Consider the following 16,750-nt stretch of genomic DNA (forward strand, 5'->3'; position numbering starts at 1 on the left):
TGTCGCACGCGCTTCCTTCTCTTTATTTCTGATGTTTTCTTTAACATTATTGGGCTCAATTTGCAAAGAGCGCGGCAGAATATTAATACGACCAAGTCCCCGGGCTCTGCTGGTCCAACTGAACGGGGATGGCAGACGTCAGGGACTCGCGGATCCAGGCGAGTGTCCGACTGCAGTGCAGGCTGATGCACAGAATACCAAGAGGTCTGAGGGCCGCGAACGCAGTGTTTGTGACGGGAGCCGAGAGGTGCGACCATCTGTCTCTCTCTCTCTCTCTCTCTCTCTCACACACACACACACAGAGCCGCGCGTTAAAAACACTAAGTCCTTTATTCACAGTCAGTGTAAACAGTTAATGTGCTGGCGTCAGAAAAACATCCACTTCTCGTTGTTTGTCTTTTCTCACGTCGTCCTGCAGCTCGCTTACAGTCTCAGGTTAAAAATACAATAAAAGCTTTCACGAGCTGCACGTGACATGAACAGCACACCCAACACATGAAGCAGCTTCACAAGTCATACATTCTTTCTTTTTTTAATTTTAGGATAAATAACCGAAAAGTTTATTTAAGGATTTCTTATGAATCAACAGAAACTGTTGGTGACAAAGCGAACCTCAGAGACCTGATCGTTAGTGTGACGCTGGTGTGGACTGACGTAAACACGACGTATGATGTCTGAGCTGTCAGTCTGTAACCGCCTGAGGGGCGACGCCTGAGGGGCGGCGCCTTGGCGGCTTCGCCCTCCATCACCCAGCAGCTTCAATGCTCAGCAGCACTTTGAGGGTGGAGCCAGCGAGTCCACGTCCTCCACCACACAGTAAGAAAACACACGGAGGGCAGCAGAGCATCTGCACACGCCCACACGTCACACTCCATCACACAACCTCACACACACACAGTCACACTCCATCACACACCGTCACACTCCATCACAAACACACACTGTCACATTGCATCACACACACACTGTGACACAACATCACACACACACCGTCACACTCCATCACACACCGTCACACTCCATCACACACCGTCACACACCACATCACAGAACATCACACTCCATCACACACATCACACACATCACAGAACATCACACACTCCTACGGGCTCATGAGTGATGTTTTTAAGGATAATCCTGCACCTTTAGCTTCAAGTTAACATTCACGTTTTACAAGACAATTTTTTTAAAAAATGCTCCTTCATGGATTCACATCCAGGATGTTCTGAAGTGACTTGTTTTTGAACAAAACAGTCGGAGCTGATGGTGAAGATCTGCGTTCGTGTCTGCAGCTGACGTTCAGAAAAACGTGTTTCTTGTTTTGTTCGGTTGCTACCAACAGCTGCGTGAACGGAGCTGAACGTGACCCTGCTGCTCGCCAGCCGTCAGACGCCAGACGCCCTCAGGGCCTACCTACTCAACAGTTTGAATCCAAAATGTCCAGACTGGAAGCCCTTCAGCTGACGGCGCTCCCATCGGCACTGATCACCGTTCACTGATCAATATGTTGTTGTTTTGCTTCATTTGCAGCTTTAACACCACTGGATTCTGCTGCAGTCACGTCATGTTGCCCTCACAAAGTAAGTGCAGCTGGGACATTACAGCACACGAGCGATCGGCTTCAGAATCGGACGTCGGCGTTTTCTCCAGCCAGCAAAGAGTTTGAGGAAAAACTGTGGCACGTGTGCCCTCTTGAACTTAATTGTCACCATTTTTGTGTTCAGTCAACACCCTAAACGCTGCCGTCTTCCCTGAGCTTCGCCGTCTGCAGGCGAGCCCGGGAGCCGCTCCGATTGGCTGACGCCACGTCAGCGCCGGAAGCGGAAGCGCGCGAGAAGAGGGAGGTGGTCAGACGAGTGGTACTGATTGGGGAGGCCGTTGACTTCCTCCAGCTCTGACTGGCCGAGCAGCGACAGCCTGCCCAGCAGATGGAGGCCCCGCCCACCAGGAAGTGAAGGAGGTGTGATGGAGTCTTTAAGAGAGGAGGCAGCAGTGTGACAAGACAAGAGGAGAGAGAAGACAAAAACATGATGAGTGGCATTAAATCCAATGTGCTGCATTTAACATTAAATCAGTTTTAAACTGTCTGAGATCAGACGCTCGAGGACAAAGTGACACAGGAGACGAGAGAGAATCAAAAACTCTTGAGATCTGAGTTTGGATCACACGAGTTTGGTGCGTGCGTGTCAGTACCGGGGGTGTACAGGATGTAGTCCACAGTGATGGCCGTGCGAGAGTGACAGGTGGTGATCTCAGGTCGTCCATCAGGCATCAGACGGTGCTGATAGGACGACTGCAGCTTCAGGCCGTGCTCGATCCTCGCTCTGAACATGCACACACACACACACACACACACACACACACACACACACAGGGTTAGTGTGTGTGGAAATGTTCCCGACCTTTTCAGACTGTGTGTGGAAGGGTTTACCTGTTTACTGCGAGAGAGAGCGGGACGTCTCACCTGGCGAAAGCAGCGGCAGCTTTGCTGGCGAGGTCTTCCACAGTGAGGCTATCGATGGCTCCTGTCACTGCTGAGAGAGAGAGAGCAGTCAGTGATGAGGCTCGCAGCGGGACCAGTCCGCGTCAGCACTGGACCGCGTGCTGGCCCTCAGGTCCAGTGGAGCGCAGCGAGCGTACCTGTGGGGCTGCCGGGCGACCGCTCAGCCGCCGGGTTGTACCGACAGTGGTGGTCGATTCCCAGACTGTGAGGCCAGATGGGACACGCGAGGAGGCGCTGACCTCTGGAAGGGCTTTCCTGACCAGATACCTGCAAACATACATGAATAAACCGTCCTCACTTCCTGTGAGCGAGCTGTTACACAGAGTGTGTGTGTGTGTGTGTGTGTGTGTCTCACCATGCCGATCTGCAGTCCTCTGTAGTCCAGGCAGCCTGTAGTCAGAAAGTTGTACAGTGGACTCCAGGGCGTTGAGTTAAAATCCCCACACAGCACAACCGGACTGCTCGACCCGTCTGGGAGGCGGGACAGCCTGCTGATCTCGGCCAATAGGATCGCCAGCTGAGCCAGTTTGATGTCGCCACGGCGGGGGTTGTAGAGGAGGTGAGTGTTGGCGACGCAGATGAAGGCGGAGGGATGCGGATGGCCGATGGTGTCGTTAGGTCGCAGCAACACAACCAATCCCACGTTGTCTCGATCGAGGAGGGCGTCGCCGGGGCGGAAAAACTCAACGGGATTGGAGGAAAGGAGTGACAGACGGGAGGATTTAAAGACGATTGCACAGCCGTCGGGTTTCCTTCCTGTTCGCTTCTTGTACTCACACTGATAACCTGACACACACACACATTTTCATGAATACATTAATGAATAAGTTTATAATGCCACAATAACCATAACAGATACAAATAAGTTCATGTATTTTAAATATTTCCCTCTTATTAAAGCAAAGAGGACACACACACACCTAGCGCCTGTAGAGCTGGTTTGATCTGGTTTTCATAGTGGTCCTCCTGGACTTCCTGAAGACACAGAATCTAGGAAAAAGGGATTTTCTGTCATCATTACGAAAGCTTAAGTTAAATGAACAGGATATGGTCAAAAATATGTGGACACTCCTGTCTGCAGAGTTCTGTGTGCTCTTGGTCTCCGGCTGCTTTTCATAGTTTGGGTTTAGAGCTGGACTTCACTCATGCTCTTGTGGCTGCTTCAGAGGAGTGGAGGTCTTCACATGCTGCTGGGTTTACACTGAAGCCTCAATCACATATTCAAGTGTCCACATACTTTTGAGCACGTAGTGTACATCCCTTTGAGTACCACGTTCTACAGGGATCATGAAACGTTCCTGTGGTCTGATCCACTCACATCAGCGTTGTGCTGCTGGATCTCAGACAGCAGGTTGGGCAGCCGGTGGCTCCACTGCAGGACGTCGGGCCGACAGTGTTGGTACAGGTAGGCGTTGTCCTCCAGGAGCTCCTGAGACAGGATGTTGTAGGACATCACTGAGAAGTCAAACGCTGTGCTGTCACCTGGTGGCTGGATGTCAGTACTGCAGGCACTCATCTCCCAGTGTCTCTGAAGGCCTGAGAGGAGACAGGACAGAAAAACAGGAGTTTGTCAGGTTGACCTCAGACAGGAACCTGGCAGTCCACATGTCCCAGCCATTCAACAGAGATTATTCAATGACAAGCCAGCGTCAACAGTTTTAAAACCATAAATATAACAGGAGGCTGGTGAAGTCCTGGATGTCAGACCGTCCTTTGATAACATGAACAGTAAAGTTTTTTGTGCTAAACAATCACACAATGAAATGAACCAAAATAAAAGACTGTCTTTAAGGTGAAACTAAAAACTTGGTCTGTTTGTTGAAATAAATTCTATTTAATGCATTAAACAACATAAAAGCTCCTCAGAGAGTGAACGTACGTTTCGCTTGTTTTGCCTCCTTCGGTTGTCTGACAGGTGGGGAGGTTCCGGGTGGAGGAGGCTGCCTCCTGGCTCCAGCCACCTGCCAGGGATTTGAGGGGCGGGTGTGGCTGCAGGGCTGGGACAGGTGCCAAGTCCACTGCCCTCCATCACTAACTCTGTCCCTTAAATGTCCCTCCTCACCTTGTGCACTCCTCTCTTTGAACCAGGGGTTGGGTTTGTGTATGAAAACTTTATCCTGTCCAGGTTTTGACTGGGATGTTTCAGTCCCAGACCTCGCAGGATGTGAATCTTTATGCCCTCGTTGCTCATATGTGCTCCTCCCTCGATTTGGGGTTTCATGTCGACCGGTGCTGTCTTTCCGCTGTCTGTCTTTATCCTCAGTTCTAGTCCGTCCAACGTCTCTGTCTCTGCTGTTGTCCTTTCTGACACTTTCCCCAGACTCGCTGATCCGTCGGTCTCGATGTCCTTCTTTGAACTGGTGGTTTGGACGAGAGTGACCCGAGCTGGAATACGGGTGACCGCGCTCCCTGCTGGAGCCTCCATCCTTAGCTCCTGTCAGCCCGACTGCTCCTCCTCTGTGTCTTTCCCTTTCTTCAGATCTCCTCCTCTCCTCTGTACTCCTCCTCCACTTGTGTGAAGGCTCCCTGTCAGCTCGCTCCATCCTAAGTGGGGCAGAGGCGTAGAAAAAACGCCAACTACCGGCGAAGTTACCGGGGTTGAACCTCCGAGGGCGTAACGTCCTACCAGAGAAGACCTGATGAGCTGCCGGGTGGGAGTGGAGGAGTCGAGGAGGCCAGGGAGGAAATCCCCGCACCAACCACCATGGAGGAGGAGGGGAGGGGATGTGGGGGAGGTAGGAGGAAGAGGCACCGCTGCTCCTGACGCCGGCTCTGCAGAGAGCAGGACGTCTGCAGGGGAGGAAGGAGGAGCCGGAGGAGCTCAGCTGGCGCAGTAACATGGGGTGGCTGGTGGGAGAAAAAGAGATGAAGCACCACTACGATTAGATAATTATTTATAAAACATCAAAAATGTTAAAGGATTGTCAAGGAGCCAACTTCCAGGTTCTTGTTATGTCTGACTGACTGGCAAAAAATCGCTCTAGAAAACACAAAAACAGGTAGTGGAGAGAAAATGATGGCTTGCGGGTCGCATAAACCTGCTGCGAAGCAAAATGAAAGTATCTAACAGGCTAAAGTCTAGCTGCTAACTAGCAGCTATGTGGCTTTCGGCTTCTACTGTCTTTTTTCAATTTACAGTTGAATTTTGATAAAGTGAATGTAGCTGAAAAGCAAAGAACAAAACCCTAGTGATGTGACATTAGCGGTAATTGCTGGTTTGATGGGGTGCAAATGTCTGTTAGCTGTTTTTAGCCTCACATGAATATCAACTAAAATGTTCTCATTATTTTCTCGCTTGACTCGCTAACTCACATTAACTTACTTATTTCCCGGGGTGGGGGAGACATCGTTTATGATTCGGCTTGGATGGACGAACATAAACTTTTACCAGCAAACATTTTCAGTTAGAGTTAGAAGCCTGTTAACTGAATCAAAACAAGCGGCAGGTTCGTCGCCAACATAAGACGTAACAGCAAACGTGTAACCCAAGCGCCAAGAGCCGGCGAAACACGTTCAAGTACTCTGGCACAGCTCGTATTTCTGAGTTTTAAAAGTAAAAATGTCTTTTAGCGCCACCACCGAACGTGTGTTTCACACTATTGTCTATAGTTAAGTGTTGATACTATACACCGCTTTGTGTTACGTGGACAAAACGAACAAAACGAGAGCTGCAGCTAAGCTTAAAAAAAAAATAACAACAACACCGGCACTTGTTTAATGTCGCACTCAACTATCTGTTAGAAACAAAACCAAGGTACTGCTTACTGTGAAGACAAACGTGACCTTTCACGAACTGGTCGCTGTGGGCCGTCTCTCTATCTATGGGACGTTAATAAAAGTCATTCCAGCATTTCCGCGAGCATTTAAATGCAGCATTGCTGCTCGTGCATCTGCTCTTGCTGGAATTTGTATTCTTTTCGCTCCGTCAGCTAGCATAAAACGTAATGAGACCCAATCAGTGAACGGACTACAGCCATGTCGGTACGCCAGGAAATGGGCCCGACTGGAAACGTAGCTCACGACTACACGATCGTTTTAATTCATTTTATTTTCATCAAGAGCATCCTAAAAGGTCACGATTTCTCACGCAGTTATCATAAGTCCTTCCGGCTAAATCCACGTAAATGGAATGAATGAAATGAATTATTTAATACGGATTTTTCTCTGCTTCAGGGGCCTGTCGAGAAACATAATAATGGCGAAGTGAAACGGTCATTGTACTTACGTAAAGGCGAACCTCTTCCAGAAGACAACGGTGCTGTTATGCTGTTACGAACGCCTTCAAACGAAATGATATCAGCTTCCATTCGGCGGCATTTTCACTCACTCGTCATCCGAAATAAAGCTGTGAGGACCGGACTGATCGTTCGCGCTGTGTGCTGAAAGAGGACCGGTGGTCTGAGGGAAGGGGGGGCGAGGGGGGCGCGCGCACACACGCGCACACACACACCTCTGCATGAATCTTTTCCTTTGCTAGGCGGTCAGAGCTCACCTAAACAATACCTGAAGTTTCAGGTGCTGATTAACCTGCTGTGCGAGCACAACTACTCACTACATCACTGCGGTGATTTATAATATGTTGTGTGGCAGATAGTAACAGTAACGATGTAACAGTTATGAGCAGTAAAGAAAAAGGTGGTGTGGTGTCTCCGTGTGACAACACAATGAAACAAATCAACAGGCATCTGTGCTGACTTCTGCTTTATTGATTTCAAATCATGTGCGCGCTTCTTTTCTGTCCGCATTCCTGCATGTGAACATGAAGCAGCCGTCATAAAACCTTCATTCAGGAGTGAAACCGGATATCGAAGTGACGCAGTCAGTGGTGTCAAACAAACGGGAAAGTGGGACACAATCTGTGCTGAATTTGTTTCCATGACTGTCATTTTCATTTGAAAAACCTGCTGCCTTTCATTTGTGGGTCTGTAGGTGGGGTTGGTCGGAGTTTGTCACGTGACACAGTGGCAAATGGTCACTGCTGGCCATCGCTGAGTGGACGCTTTGTGTGGAACATAAACCTCCACCTGCACAGTGGCTTTTGTGAAGATCCTCCAACAGAAACGTGACTGGTGCTAACGAGCGTCACGGGGGCGTTTGGGGCGACTGAAGCTTTTCCTCCAGTTTGACGACGTTAGCACGTGGGAAACAACACGTAAAAAGTCCTCAGCAGCACAGCAGCACGTCACGGGGGGCGAGCAATGAGAAGCTGCACACAGGCCGTCCTCACTGCGCCTGTCAGGGAACACCTGTAGCCCTTTTGTCTTTATCTCTGCTATATGCGCATGTCCTGTTTACCACAGTGATGTGACAAAGAAAACTAAAAACTCAAAATGTGCTTGGTTTTAATTCCCAGATTCTTGAACATCCTTTAAAACTTTAATTGCAAAAGATTACACGACACATTCTTTGATAAGTTTCCGTCCAGCTCAAATCCTTGACAGGTCAGGGTTTTAAGGTGCACTTGGTCCGGCTCTTCTCCAAACACACACACACACACACACACACACACACACACACACACACACATCTCCAAACAGAACAAACCGGACGCCTCTGATGTGCCTTTTTGTTTAGCAGCGTGTTGATGCACGCACGACTTGTTCTCGCGATGAACAGCGAGGAAGCATCAAAAGGTCTTCATGAACTTTCCGTTCGGCTGCAGCTCCACTCTGAGCGGCCCTGAAGGGGTCATGAGAAGGGCACGTCCCATCTCTGTGTGTACGCACTCAGTTCACAGGGGCTGATGACCAGCATTCGAGAGGAGTCCATGCCGTCCAGAGCCATCTCCGAGTCCAGACAGAACCGGGAGACGAGGTGCTCCAGGTGAGTCCCCGACTTCTGCCACCGCTGGAGGCAAAGAACAACAGACAGGTCAAACATGTTCTGCTTCACGTCAGCCCGCTTCGTGGACGTGAACGCGGCACATGCAAACAGTTTAACGAGCATCCAACCAACAGTGAGCCCCAGTCCACATGTTTACACCCCACACAAACTGTACTGTGGCTGGAGGAGAAATGCTGCAGCATGCAAAGCAGCAGTTAAACTACTGACGTGCTGCTTGGAGGGGTTTTCACTGATGCTGAAACCTGCCGGGAGCCGACACGCCTCTGAAAAGGTCTTCAGTCACGCTCTGCGTGGCGGCCACAGCAGCGCCGCGTGCCACGCAACGCGAATCTGTCACAAGCGGGACACGCTGTCACACTTTCTCGCGTACAAAGAAAGCGGAAAAGGTCTCGAGGCTACACCTGCAGCTCGCCATCATTTCAGGTGACTGCGGGAAGCTCGGTGGAAAGTGCGGAGTCTACACCACGACCTGAAGAGCCACGACGGCCGGAAGGACTCCAGTAGGAGTAATCACCCATTAACGCGACTACTCGCCTCAGGGTTGGTTACAGAGGAGAGCAAACATCACTCCAAGGGAATACAAATCAGGATTATTAATATGATTTTTGATTCATCGACAGAAAATCAAACTGATGATGTTTCACGTTTAAAGAAATCTTTAGTTTACTCCAAGTACTGCACACAGTACTGCACGCGCACAGTGCAGTACCCGCGGAGTACTGCACAGTGCAGTACCCGCACATTACTGCACAGTGCAGTACCCGCACAGTACTGCACAGTGCAGTACCCGCACAGTACTGCACAGTGCAGTACCCGCACAGTGCAGTACCCGCGGAGTACGAGTCGGCTCGTACTTGTCACACTTGTTGAGTGCAGACTGATTAATGTGGTCATGAAGTTTCTAATGGAGAAACTGTGATTCCCGTCAGACACCACTAGATGGAGCCCTCTGATGACCTTTTGTTCCATCCGGCGGCTTATTGACCAAACACACACTTTGGAGAGAGTGTATGTATGTGTGTGTGTGTGTGTGCGCGCATGTGCGTGTGTGCGCGCGCATGTTGTGTATTATTCATGGATGGATTCTTTAGCTGAAAAACAAAGCAGCAGATATGATCAGACATGAAAAGAGGCTTTTATCCAGCTGTGGCTCTGAAAGCCAGTCGTCACAGGGAGGGAGGGGGCACAGACTGAGAGAAAAGGAGGAGACAAAGAAGAAGTGAGGGGAAGAAAAAGAGCGTCGTTTGAGTGTGCACGTCTCTGTGTATGTGTGTTCATATCTGTGCATGAGTGTGTGTTGGCAGGGAGCGGCCATATTGTGTTTGCCTCTGAGGCGCATCGCCATCGTGTATCTTGATCTCGTAAGGCCTTGTAACAATACACACACATACACACACACACAGTCTTCAGTCTGCAGAGATGCATTGTGGGTCTGTTGTGGCCTTGTCAAGATGACACATTCATCACAGTGTAGCGACAGAGTTTTTTAATTGGGAAAAAAAAGACGGAGGGGTAATTAAAAGTAAATCAATTAGTATTCACCTCATTACTGAGTGCTGATGTCGGCCTGTGAGAACAACACTCTGCATCTGTCCTCCTCTACACATCGTCCCTCCTCTCAATATGTGTGTTGAGCTCCAGGAGGTTCTCCCATGATGCACTGGGATCAGGTCACAGGGTCTCCTTTGGGACTTTGACAGGCCTTAGACTTTCATGAGGACTTCTTGGCTTTCTTACTTGAGGGGAATTTTTCATGGCTTTGGATATGAGCTCCTTCCTTCAGATTTACCCTGACGGTCCGGGGGGCTTGAACCGACAACCTTAGACTGTAATTTTACTCTTTTGGTTTATTCTGTACACACACAGCCTCTACTGTACACTATATGGACAAAAGTATTGGGACAAACTTCTTTATTACTGAATTCAGGTGTGGTCTGGGTCTGTTCCTCAGGGTTTGGGCTCGGCCCCTGACTTCCAGTGAAGGGAAATCTTAATGCTTCAGCACACCAAGACATTTTGGACAATGCTATGCTTCCAACTTTGTGGCAACAGTTTGTTGAAGGCCCTTTTCTATTCCAGCATGACTGAGCCCCAGTGCACAAAGCAAAGCTCCATAAAGACATGGTTGGATGAGTTTGGTGTGGAAGAACTTGACTGGCCCACACAGAGCCCTGACCTCAACCCCATCCAACACCTTTGGGATGAACTGGAACGGAGATTGTGAGCCAGGCCTTTTGGTCCAACATCAGTGTGTGACCTCACAAATGCTCTACTGCATGAATGGGCACAAATTCCCACAGAAACACTCCAACATGTTGTGGAAAGCCTTCACAGAAGAGTGGAAGCTGTTAGAGCTGCAAAGCTGTCTGTGTGTTTAGACTGAGACGTCATTAAAGTCCCTGTTGGTGTAAAGGTCAGGTGTCTCCATACTTTTGTCCATATAGTGTATGTGTGTCGGTCCCTCCCCCGTTTGCCCTCACTGAAGTTTCTTCCATTGTCTCCTCATTAAAGGCAGTTTTTCTCTGACTGGAATCGAGGGTCTGAGGAAAGCTGCCACTTTTTCTGTCTCTCTCTCAGCAGTGTCTCGCTACCAGTCAGATCTGGGCTATTTCTCCCCTGGATCTTTGCTCTAATTAGCTATCATCGCTCTACTTCCTGCCTCCTCACACCCACCCACACACACACACACACACACACACACTCTCTCCCAGGGCATGTAACAGAACTGTGTGTGTGTGTATTGGTACAAAGGTTTACTGGTTTCATGACTGCGATAAGCTTCAGCGGCTCAGCTAAAATACAAATACACAGCAGAGTGTGTGTGTGTGTGTGTGTGTGTGTGTTTTACACAACTGTCTCATTTACTCATCAAACAGCTCAGCTCGTCTCTCACGGTCTACCTTCTGTCTTTCTGTCTCTCTCTCAGCTCGGTGGTGGTTTACTGTGTGGTCGTGGGACAGGAGTCACTGCTGTCCTAATTTTCAGCGTTGATGCAGGCTGAAGCTCGTTTCTCCTTCCTTTCTTCCCTCCCTCGACCGTCTCGTCTCCCGTGCGTCCTCGTCTGATTTGTCAGGTGTGCTGATAGCACATCTGAGTCCAGATTCACTGAGTTTACTGTATGAAGCTTCTTCACTTTCTCTTCCTCCTCTTTTCTCTCCTTCCTTTACGTCTCTCTCTCTCTCACACACCTTCTCCATCTCTTCTTCTTCCTCCTCATCATCACGTCATTCTTTCCTTCCTCCTTTTTCATTTTCTTTCCCTTATATTTTTCCAGCTGTTCTCCTTTGGTCTTATTTCTCTCTCTCTTTATCTCCTCATCGCTGTTTCCTCTTTTGTTTTTTCCTTTTCTACTCATTTCTGTCTCGTCTCTCCATCGTTTCTGTCTTTCTGTGCCGTCGCTGATGACTCACAGCTCAAATACAACATAATAACAGCAGAGACAAACACGTGCAGAAACATCATCTACACACTCGTTTGCAGTCGGATCATCCAGTGGATTTGTTTTTACCTTGCAAGAATACAGATGGGATTAACACACACACACACACACATTTCTACTCACTTCAGCACATTTTTCCGAGCAGACTGAACAGTTGGTGAGGTGTAATGAGCTAATCCTCATCCTTCTCTCTCTCTCCTCCCTCCCTTGACTCACCCCTCCTCCTCTTCCTCCTCCTCCTTCTTCTCTTTCTCTTCTTTTTGTCTGTCTTCACCTTTCCTCTCCTCCTCTCCTCCTCCTCCTCCTCCTCCTCCTCTCTCTCTCTCTCTCAGGTGATTTATTGGTTGTCAGGTTGTTCTCTGCTGCAGGGGCTTCTGGGACGCCGTCAAGGTGCCCAGTGGTCAGGTAATGACAAGTGTGTGTGTGTGTGTGTTAAGAGTGTTGCAAGCTGTCTGTCCAAAAAAGTGTCAAGCATCTTCCCCTGCAGCGTGATTGTGTGTGTGTGTGTGTGTGTGTGTGTGTGTGTGTGTGTGTGTGTGTGTGTGTGTGTGTGTAACTATCATCTTTAGACAAATTTAGCTTTAGTTAATTAACATTTAGATTAATGTATGAGCCATATGATATATGGTGGTGAGTCACCTGCAGGTAACACACCACCTGATGTGTGTGTGTGTGTGTGTGTGTGTGCGCTGACCTGCTTGCCATCGGCCATGTTGCAGGGCAGCAGCAGGACCTGGGAGGCGGGGAAGGTGGTGGACAGAGACAGACAGAGCTGCTGCTGTCGGATCTGCTGCCCGTGAGTGTACACCCACTCCTGGAGACAGAGACAGAGAGAGGGACAGGGACAGAGACAGAGACAGAGACAGAGAGAGGGACAGGGACAGGGACAGGAGCAGAGACAGAGAGAGGGACAGGGAGAGAGACAGAGAGAGGGACAGGGACAGGGACAGGGGCAGAGACAGGCAGAGAGAGGGACAGAGACAGGGGCAGAGGCAGAGACAAAGGCAGAGAGAGGGACAGGGGCAGAGAGAGGGACCAATCAGGACCTTTGAAGACATCTCAGTGAAATGTTGTCTGTCAGGTGGTTTGCGGCTTTCGTTTTGTTTCTGAAGTCATTCAGTCGTGAAGATAAACTCATTAAGGGAGAAGCAAGAAACGAAGCAAATCGACATTTGGTTTGTCTCACTTTGTTGGTTATTTACCTCAACATTATCTGACATCTGAATTGACTAATTTACAAATAAATATTTAAAATGAAAAATAAAAATGCACCTTATGGTCACAGTTATGTGGAACTGAGGATTTGCAGCATGTAAGTTTGGACTAAGAAGTGACTCAGCAAGGCCAGCGAGGTGTCAGAAATGGACAACATGGAGGCTGCTGAGTCCATTCAGTCCTGATTATGGACACCTCGATGGGCGTCACACCAAAGTGAAGAAAAAAACACTGAACCATCAACTTCCTGCTCAAAACACACAACACGCCATGAACCGTTCAAGAGAAGATGAACGGTTCATGTAACCTCTGACATATTCACACACTGTGTCTCAGTATTAGCACAAGTACTGATGTGTATTCATTACACTATGGCAGGTATCACACACACACACACACACGCACACTGTGTAACTAGGTCAGGGTTATTATAGAAGCTAGCAGGATCTACTGTAAACTCAACTCAACTGTGTGTGTGTGTGTGTGTGTTTCAGGGTTTTCCCCAGCCTCAGGGGACAGACAGTGTAAAGGTCAACACGTCCAGAACACACTCATGTTCATGAGAGACTGCTGGGGTGACCACTGATATGTACTTTTACTTTGTACTTTTACATCCTGCAGGTCCTTGAGGCTGCTGGTCCTTGAGGCTGCTGGTCCGTCCTGCAGGTCCATGAGGCTGCTGGTCCTTGAGGCTGCTAGTCCATCGTGCAGGTCCGTGAGGCTGCAGACCGTCCTGCTGGTCCACCCTGCAGGTCCGTGAGGCTGCCGGTGCGTCCTGCAGGTCCATGAGGCTGCGGTCCGTCCTGCTGGTCCATCGTGCAGGTCCGTGAGGCTGCCGGTGCGTCCTGCTCCAGCCTCAGATGTTCACAGTCGTGTATGTTTGTGGTTCTCAGATGTGGTGTTTTAATGTAGACCTAACGTGGGGCACCACAGGGAGGCGGCGAACACGACGCTGCACATAGCGAGACGTGCAGCACAGGCCGTTAATGTTGCTGTGGATCAGTTAAGTTATTTTCACAGTGAGAGTCGCACAGAGGTCGGTCTGTAATGAAAACCGCACAGCTCATCTCATCCTCAGTTTGTGTAGCTCCAGTCAGCGGAGCTAAGTGTTAACTGCTACCTGCTGTGTGTGCTCTGGTTTATCTGGGATGCAGCTCTCACTTCCTGTGTGCTGTCTGCTCGCTGCTCGTTCTGGCTCCAACACACCTACATGTGGTCTGAATATTAAAAACAAGAAATGCGGTTATTTATGGTGAAGGGAGGGTCATGAATTTTCACCCCCGACGCTCGGAGGCTGGAGGGAAAATATCTGTCGCTCTGGAGAGGATAAATAACGAACGGTCCCTGAGGAGGTGCCACATCGTTTAACTGATGTCCTTATAACAGCAATATAAACCTTTCAAATGACCGCCATGTTATTATTAAGAGTCGGTATCAGGACGTTTTTAGAGATTGAAGCCGGAACATCAAATGTGCACCAACACAAAACAGAAAAAGAATTAAAGTTGCAGTTAAGAAGCTGTCAGAGCGTGGTGGTGAGGTGACAGAGCACTCAAGCAGTAAACGTGCTGCTGTATTTTTTACTCCACCGTGTTTATTTGACAACATGTAACTGACTGCTGTATCCACACTGCCCTGCTTTTTACTTAAATATTAATTTTCTGTTGATTATTCAAACATTCTAATGATTAGATGAGAGGAAATAATCCACTCTGAGTACATCACTGTTTTTATATGCTGTATTTATCAATAAATCGTCAGTAAGTTATTACCTCCATCATGCTGCTGTGAGGCTGCTCGCTGGCCCGTGTGCTGAGAGCTGCTTGGTCCTTTCAGAGCAGTTTTATCTTGAATAACTCAACGCCGCGGGGTTTATTTCACCGTATGATTGATTTATTGAAGTGCAGCAAACAGAATGACACGGGAGGTTAATTGGCTCGGTGTGTCTTTCCTTCTCGCAGGGTTCAGCTGGTGTGTTTGTACTGAAGGTTCAACATCACGTCATGTGAACACATTTTGACAAACACAATCAGTTTGCGATGTTCAGATTTGTCCTGATGTGAATCTCCTGAATGGCTTCTTTTATCGTTTTAAATCTGTTTCAGTTATTATAATTTTAATTATCATTATTTTATGATTCTAAACATATAATTCATTTGTTATACACATGATGAAATACAACAGTCAGACATTTTGTACCTTGTCACTTTGCTCAGTAATATGAGGGAACTGGTTTACTTCTGTTCAGCCTCGTCAGTGGCCCTGCTGTTCTGATCCGTGTAGCACAGCAGCACACTGAGTGACAAAGGTTGGATGGACCTTCTCACAGCACGCGGTTCACATCAGCTTGGTGGGTTTGGTTTGTGACCACACATTTCGGTCAGGCAGCTTTCCAAACCTGACCAGACTGCCACAGCTTTAGCACAGCTTTAGCACAGCTTTAGCGGCGCTTTGGGCGGATCACAGAGTGTAATCAGAGCGCCTGTTGGCCTGCAGGACGACATGCTGAGACCAAACCCGCTCGCTCGGCACAGCCGCTCCCTGCGTGAAGAAAGAGTCAAGAAACAAAGTGCACTTTGGCTTGAAATACTGTTGGCACCTGCAGTCCTGTCCACAAAGGTGTGAGCGTGAGCGTTGTGTCAGTGAGGAGGCTTTTGCACTCGTCACGTCAGGGTCAAACTGCGCTCACAAAGACGTTTTTGTGGCTCACCTTATAAATCCGCCCGGCTGTCAGCTTTCCATTAAATCCAACTTCACATTAACAGAACAGTAGAATATATTTGGATCCAAGAGGACTGAGGCGACAAGCGTTCGGCCCGTGTTCTGCCGCTGTGCGTTTACAAATGGACCTGTGAGCTTATCGACTTCCACCTGTGTGTGAATGCTGCCGCTGAATGGAGGCTTTGAAGAAGTCCCAGAGAGCCTGAAACCACACGCTTTGTGTTTACAGCTGACGTGTCAGATCATTTACACACGTTCCACTGTTAGACCGCACATTGCTCTTAACGCCCTTAACATCCGTCACTGGAGTCAGAACATCCATAATAACACGCGCTTGGATCCACAGCGTGAAAGTCTCTCAAAGAAAATCAACTTTGTCCACCAACTAAGCCAAAGTAAACAGTGAAATCAAAAGTGTGGCCAAATGCTTTGACAGAAAATAAATAAAAATAATGTCCTTAACAGACTACATATTGCCATTAGTCACTGATGGGTTAATGTGATATTAGATGTTGGAGCCAACAGTGATGGAGATCCTACAGGGCTTCTGTGTACACACACACACACACACACACACACACACTGCAGCGTTTTACCCTGTGAATTCAGGGATTTAAACCAGCGACCTTCCAGCAAGCGGCTGGACTCTCCAGCCTTCAGGCGCTTCGTGTGCTGACATGAGGCGGCTTGTTAGAGCGGATCACAGCCTCCGCACTCGCTCCAAACATGAAATAATGAGAATCCTGCGGGTATTAATTATGGCTGAGAGAAGGCAGAAAACTCACACACGCACACACACACGCACGCACACACACACACACACACACACACTCTCCTACATGTACTAGTGATATTATTCCACACTGACCACTGACTGCTGCTGTCTGCTCAGTTTTTTAAAAAAATGAAAAAGAAAAGTTTCATTCAAGGTCTTTTTCATAATTAAATGACAAAAACACTTTTATATACACGAAGGCAGACCGCCTTCATTTATGGTGGAGTATAAATTGTAAATAGGACCGCGTTCA

General features: G+C 48.5%; 3 protein-coding genes across 21 annotated transcripts in view; 1 reads left to right on the top strand and 2 right to left on the bottom strand.

Moving 5' to 3' along the window:
* The window catches only part of LOC124050319, a 242,614-nt gene that overhangs the window by 50,701 nt on the left and 175,163 nt on the right, over positions 1-16,750 (top strand). The window lies entirely within an intron of this gene.
* On the bottom strand, positions 1,523-6,911 carry angel2 (angel homolog 2 (Drosophila)). Of its 5 annotated transcripts, none has more exons than XM_046372734.1 (9): positions 6,729-6,911; positions 4,383-5,350; positions 3,822-4,039; positions 3,424-3,493; positions 2,859-3,289; positions 2,641-2,770; positions 2,465-2,534; positions 2,194-2,324; positions 1,523-1,972 (listed from the first exon to the last, which is right to left on the bottom strand). In XM_046372734.1, the coding sequence occupies exons 2-9, from the start codon at positions 5,341-5,343 to the stop codon at positions 1,809-1,811; spliced, it is 2,175 nt and encodes a 724-aa protein (XP_046228690.1). In that variant the 5' UTR covers positions 5,344-5,350; positions 6,729-6,911; the 3' UTR covers positions 1,523-1,808. The 5 variants fall into 5 exon arrangements, with proteins under 5 accessions (XP_046228690.1, XP_046228691.1, XP_046228687.1 ...); XM_046372735.1 differs by lacking the exon at positions 6,729-6,911 and adding an exon at positions 6,287-6,668; XM_046372731.1 differs by lacking the exon at positions 6,729-6,911 and adding an exon at positions 5,826-6,009.
* Positions 7,187-16,750, bottom strand: part of galnt14 (UDP-N-acetyl-alpha-D-galactosamine:polypeptide N-acetylgalactosaminyltransferase 14 (GalNAc-T14)) — a 112,424-nt gene continuing 102,860 nt past the window's right edge. For 3 of the 5 annotated variants that reach the window (XM_046372747.1, XM_046372744.1, XM_046372743.1), the window contains 2 exons: positions 12,481-12,600; positions 7,187-8,350 (listed from right to left, as the gene is read on the bottom strand). In XM_046372747.1, coding sequence (XP_046228703.1) covers positions 8,192-8,350; positions 12,481-12,600 — 279 coding nt within the window. In that variant the 3' untranslated portion in view covers positions 7,187-8,191. Of the gene's footprint in view, positions 8,351-12,480; positions 12,601-14,845; positions 15,543-16,301; positions 16,466-16,750 lie in introns of those variants that run through there. The other 2 variants (XM_046372748.1, XM_046372746.1) reach the window with 2 other exon arrangements.

The sequence above is a fragment of the Scatophagus argus genome, chromosome 19 (genome assembly GCF_020382885.2).
Source record: "Scatophagus argus isolate fScaArg1 chromosome 19, fScaArg1.pri, whole genome shotgun sequence".
NCBI classification, from domain to species: domain Eukaryota; kingdom Metazoa; phylum Chordata; class Actinopteri; family Scatophagidae; genus Scatophagus; species Scatophagus argus.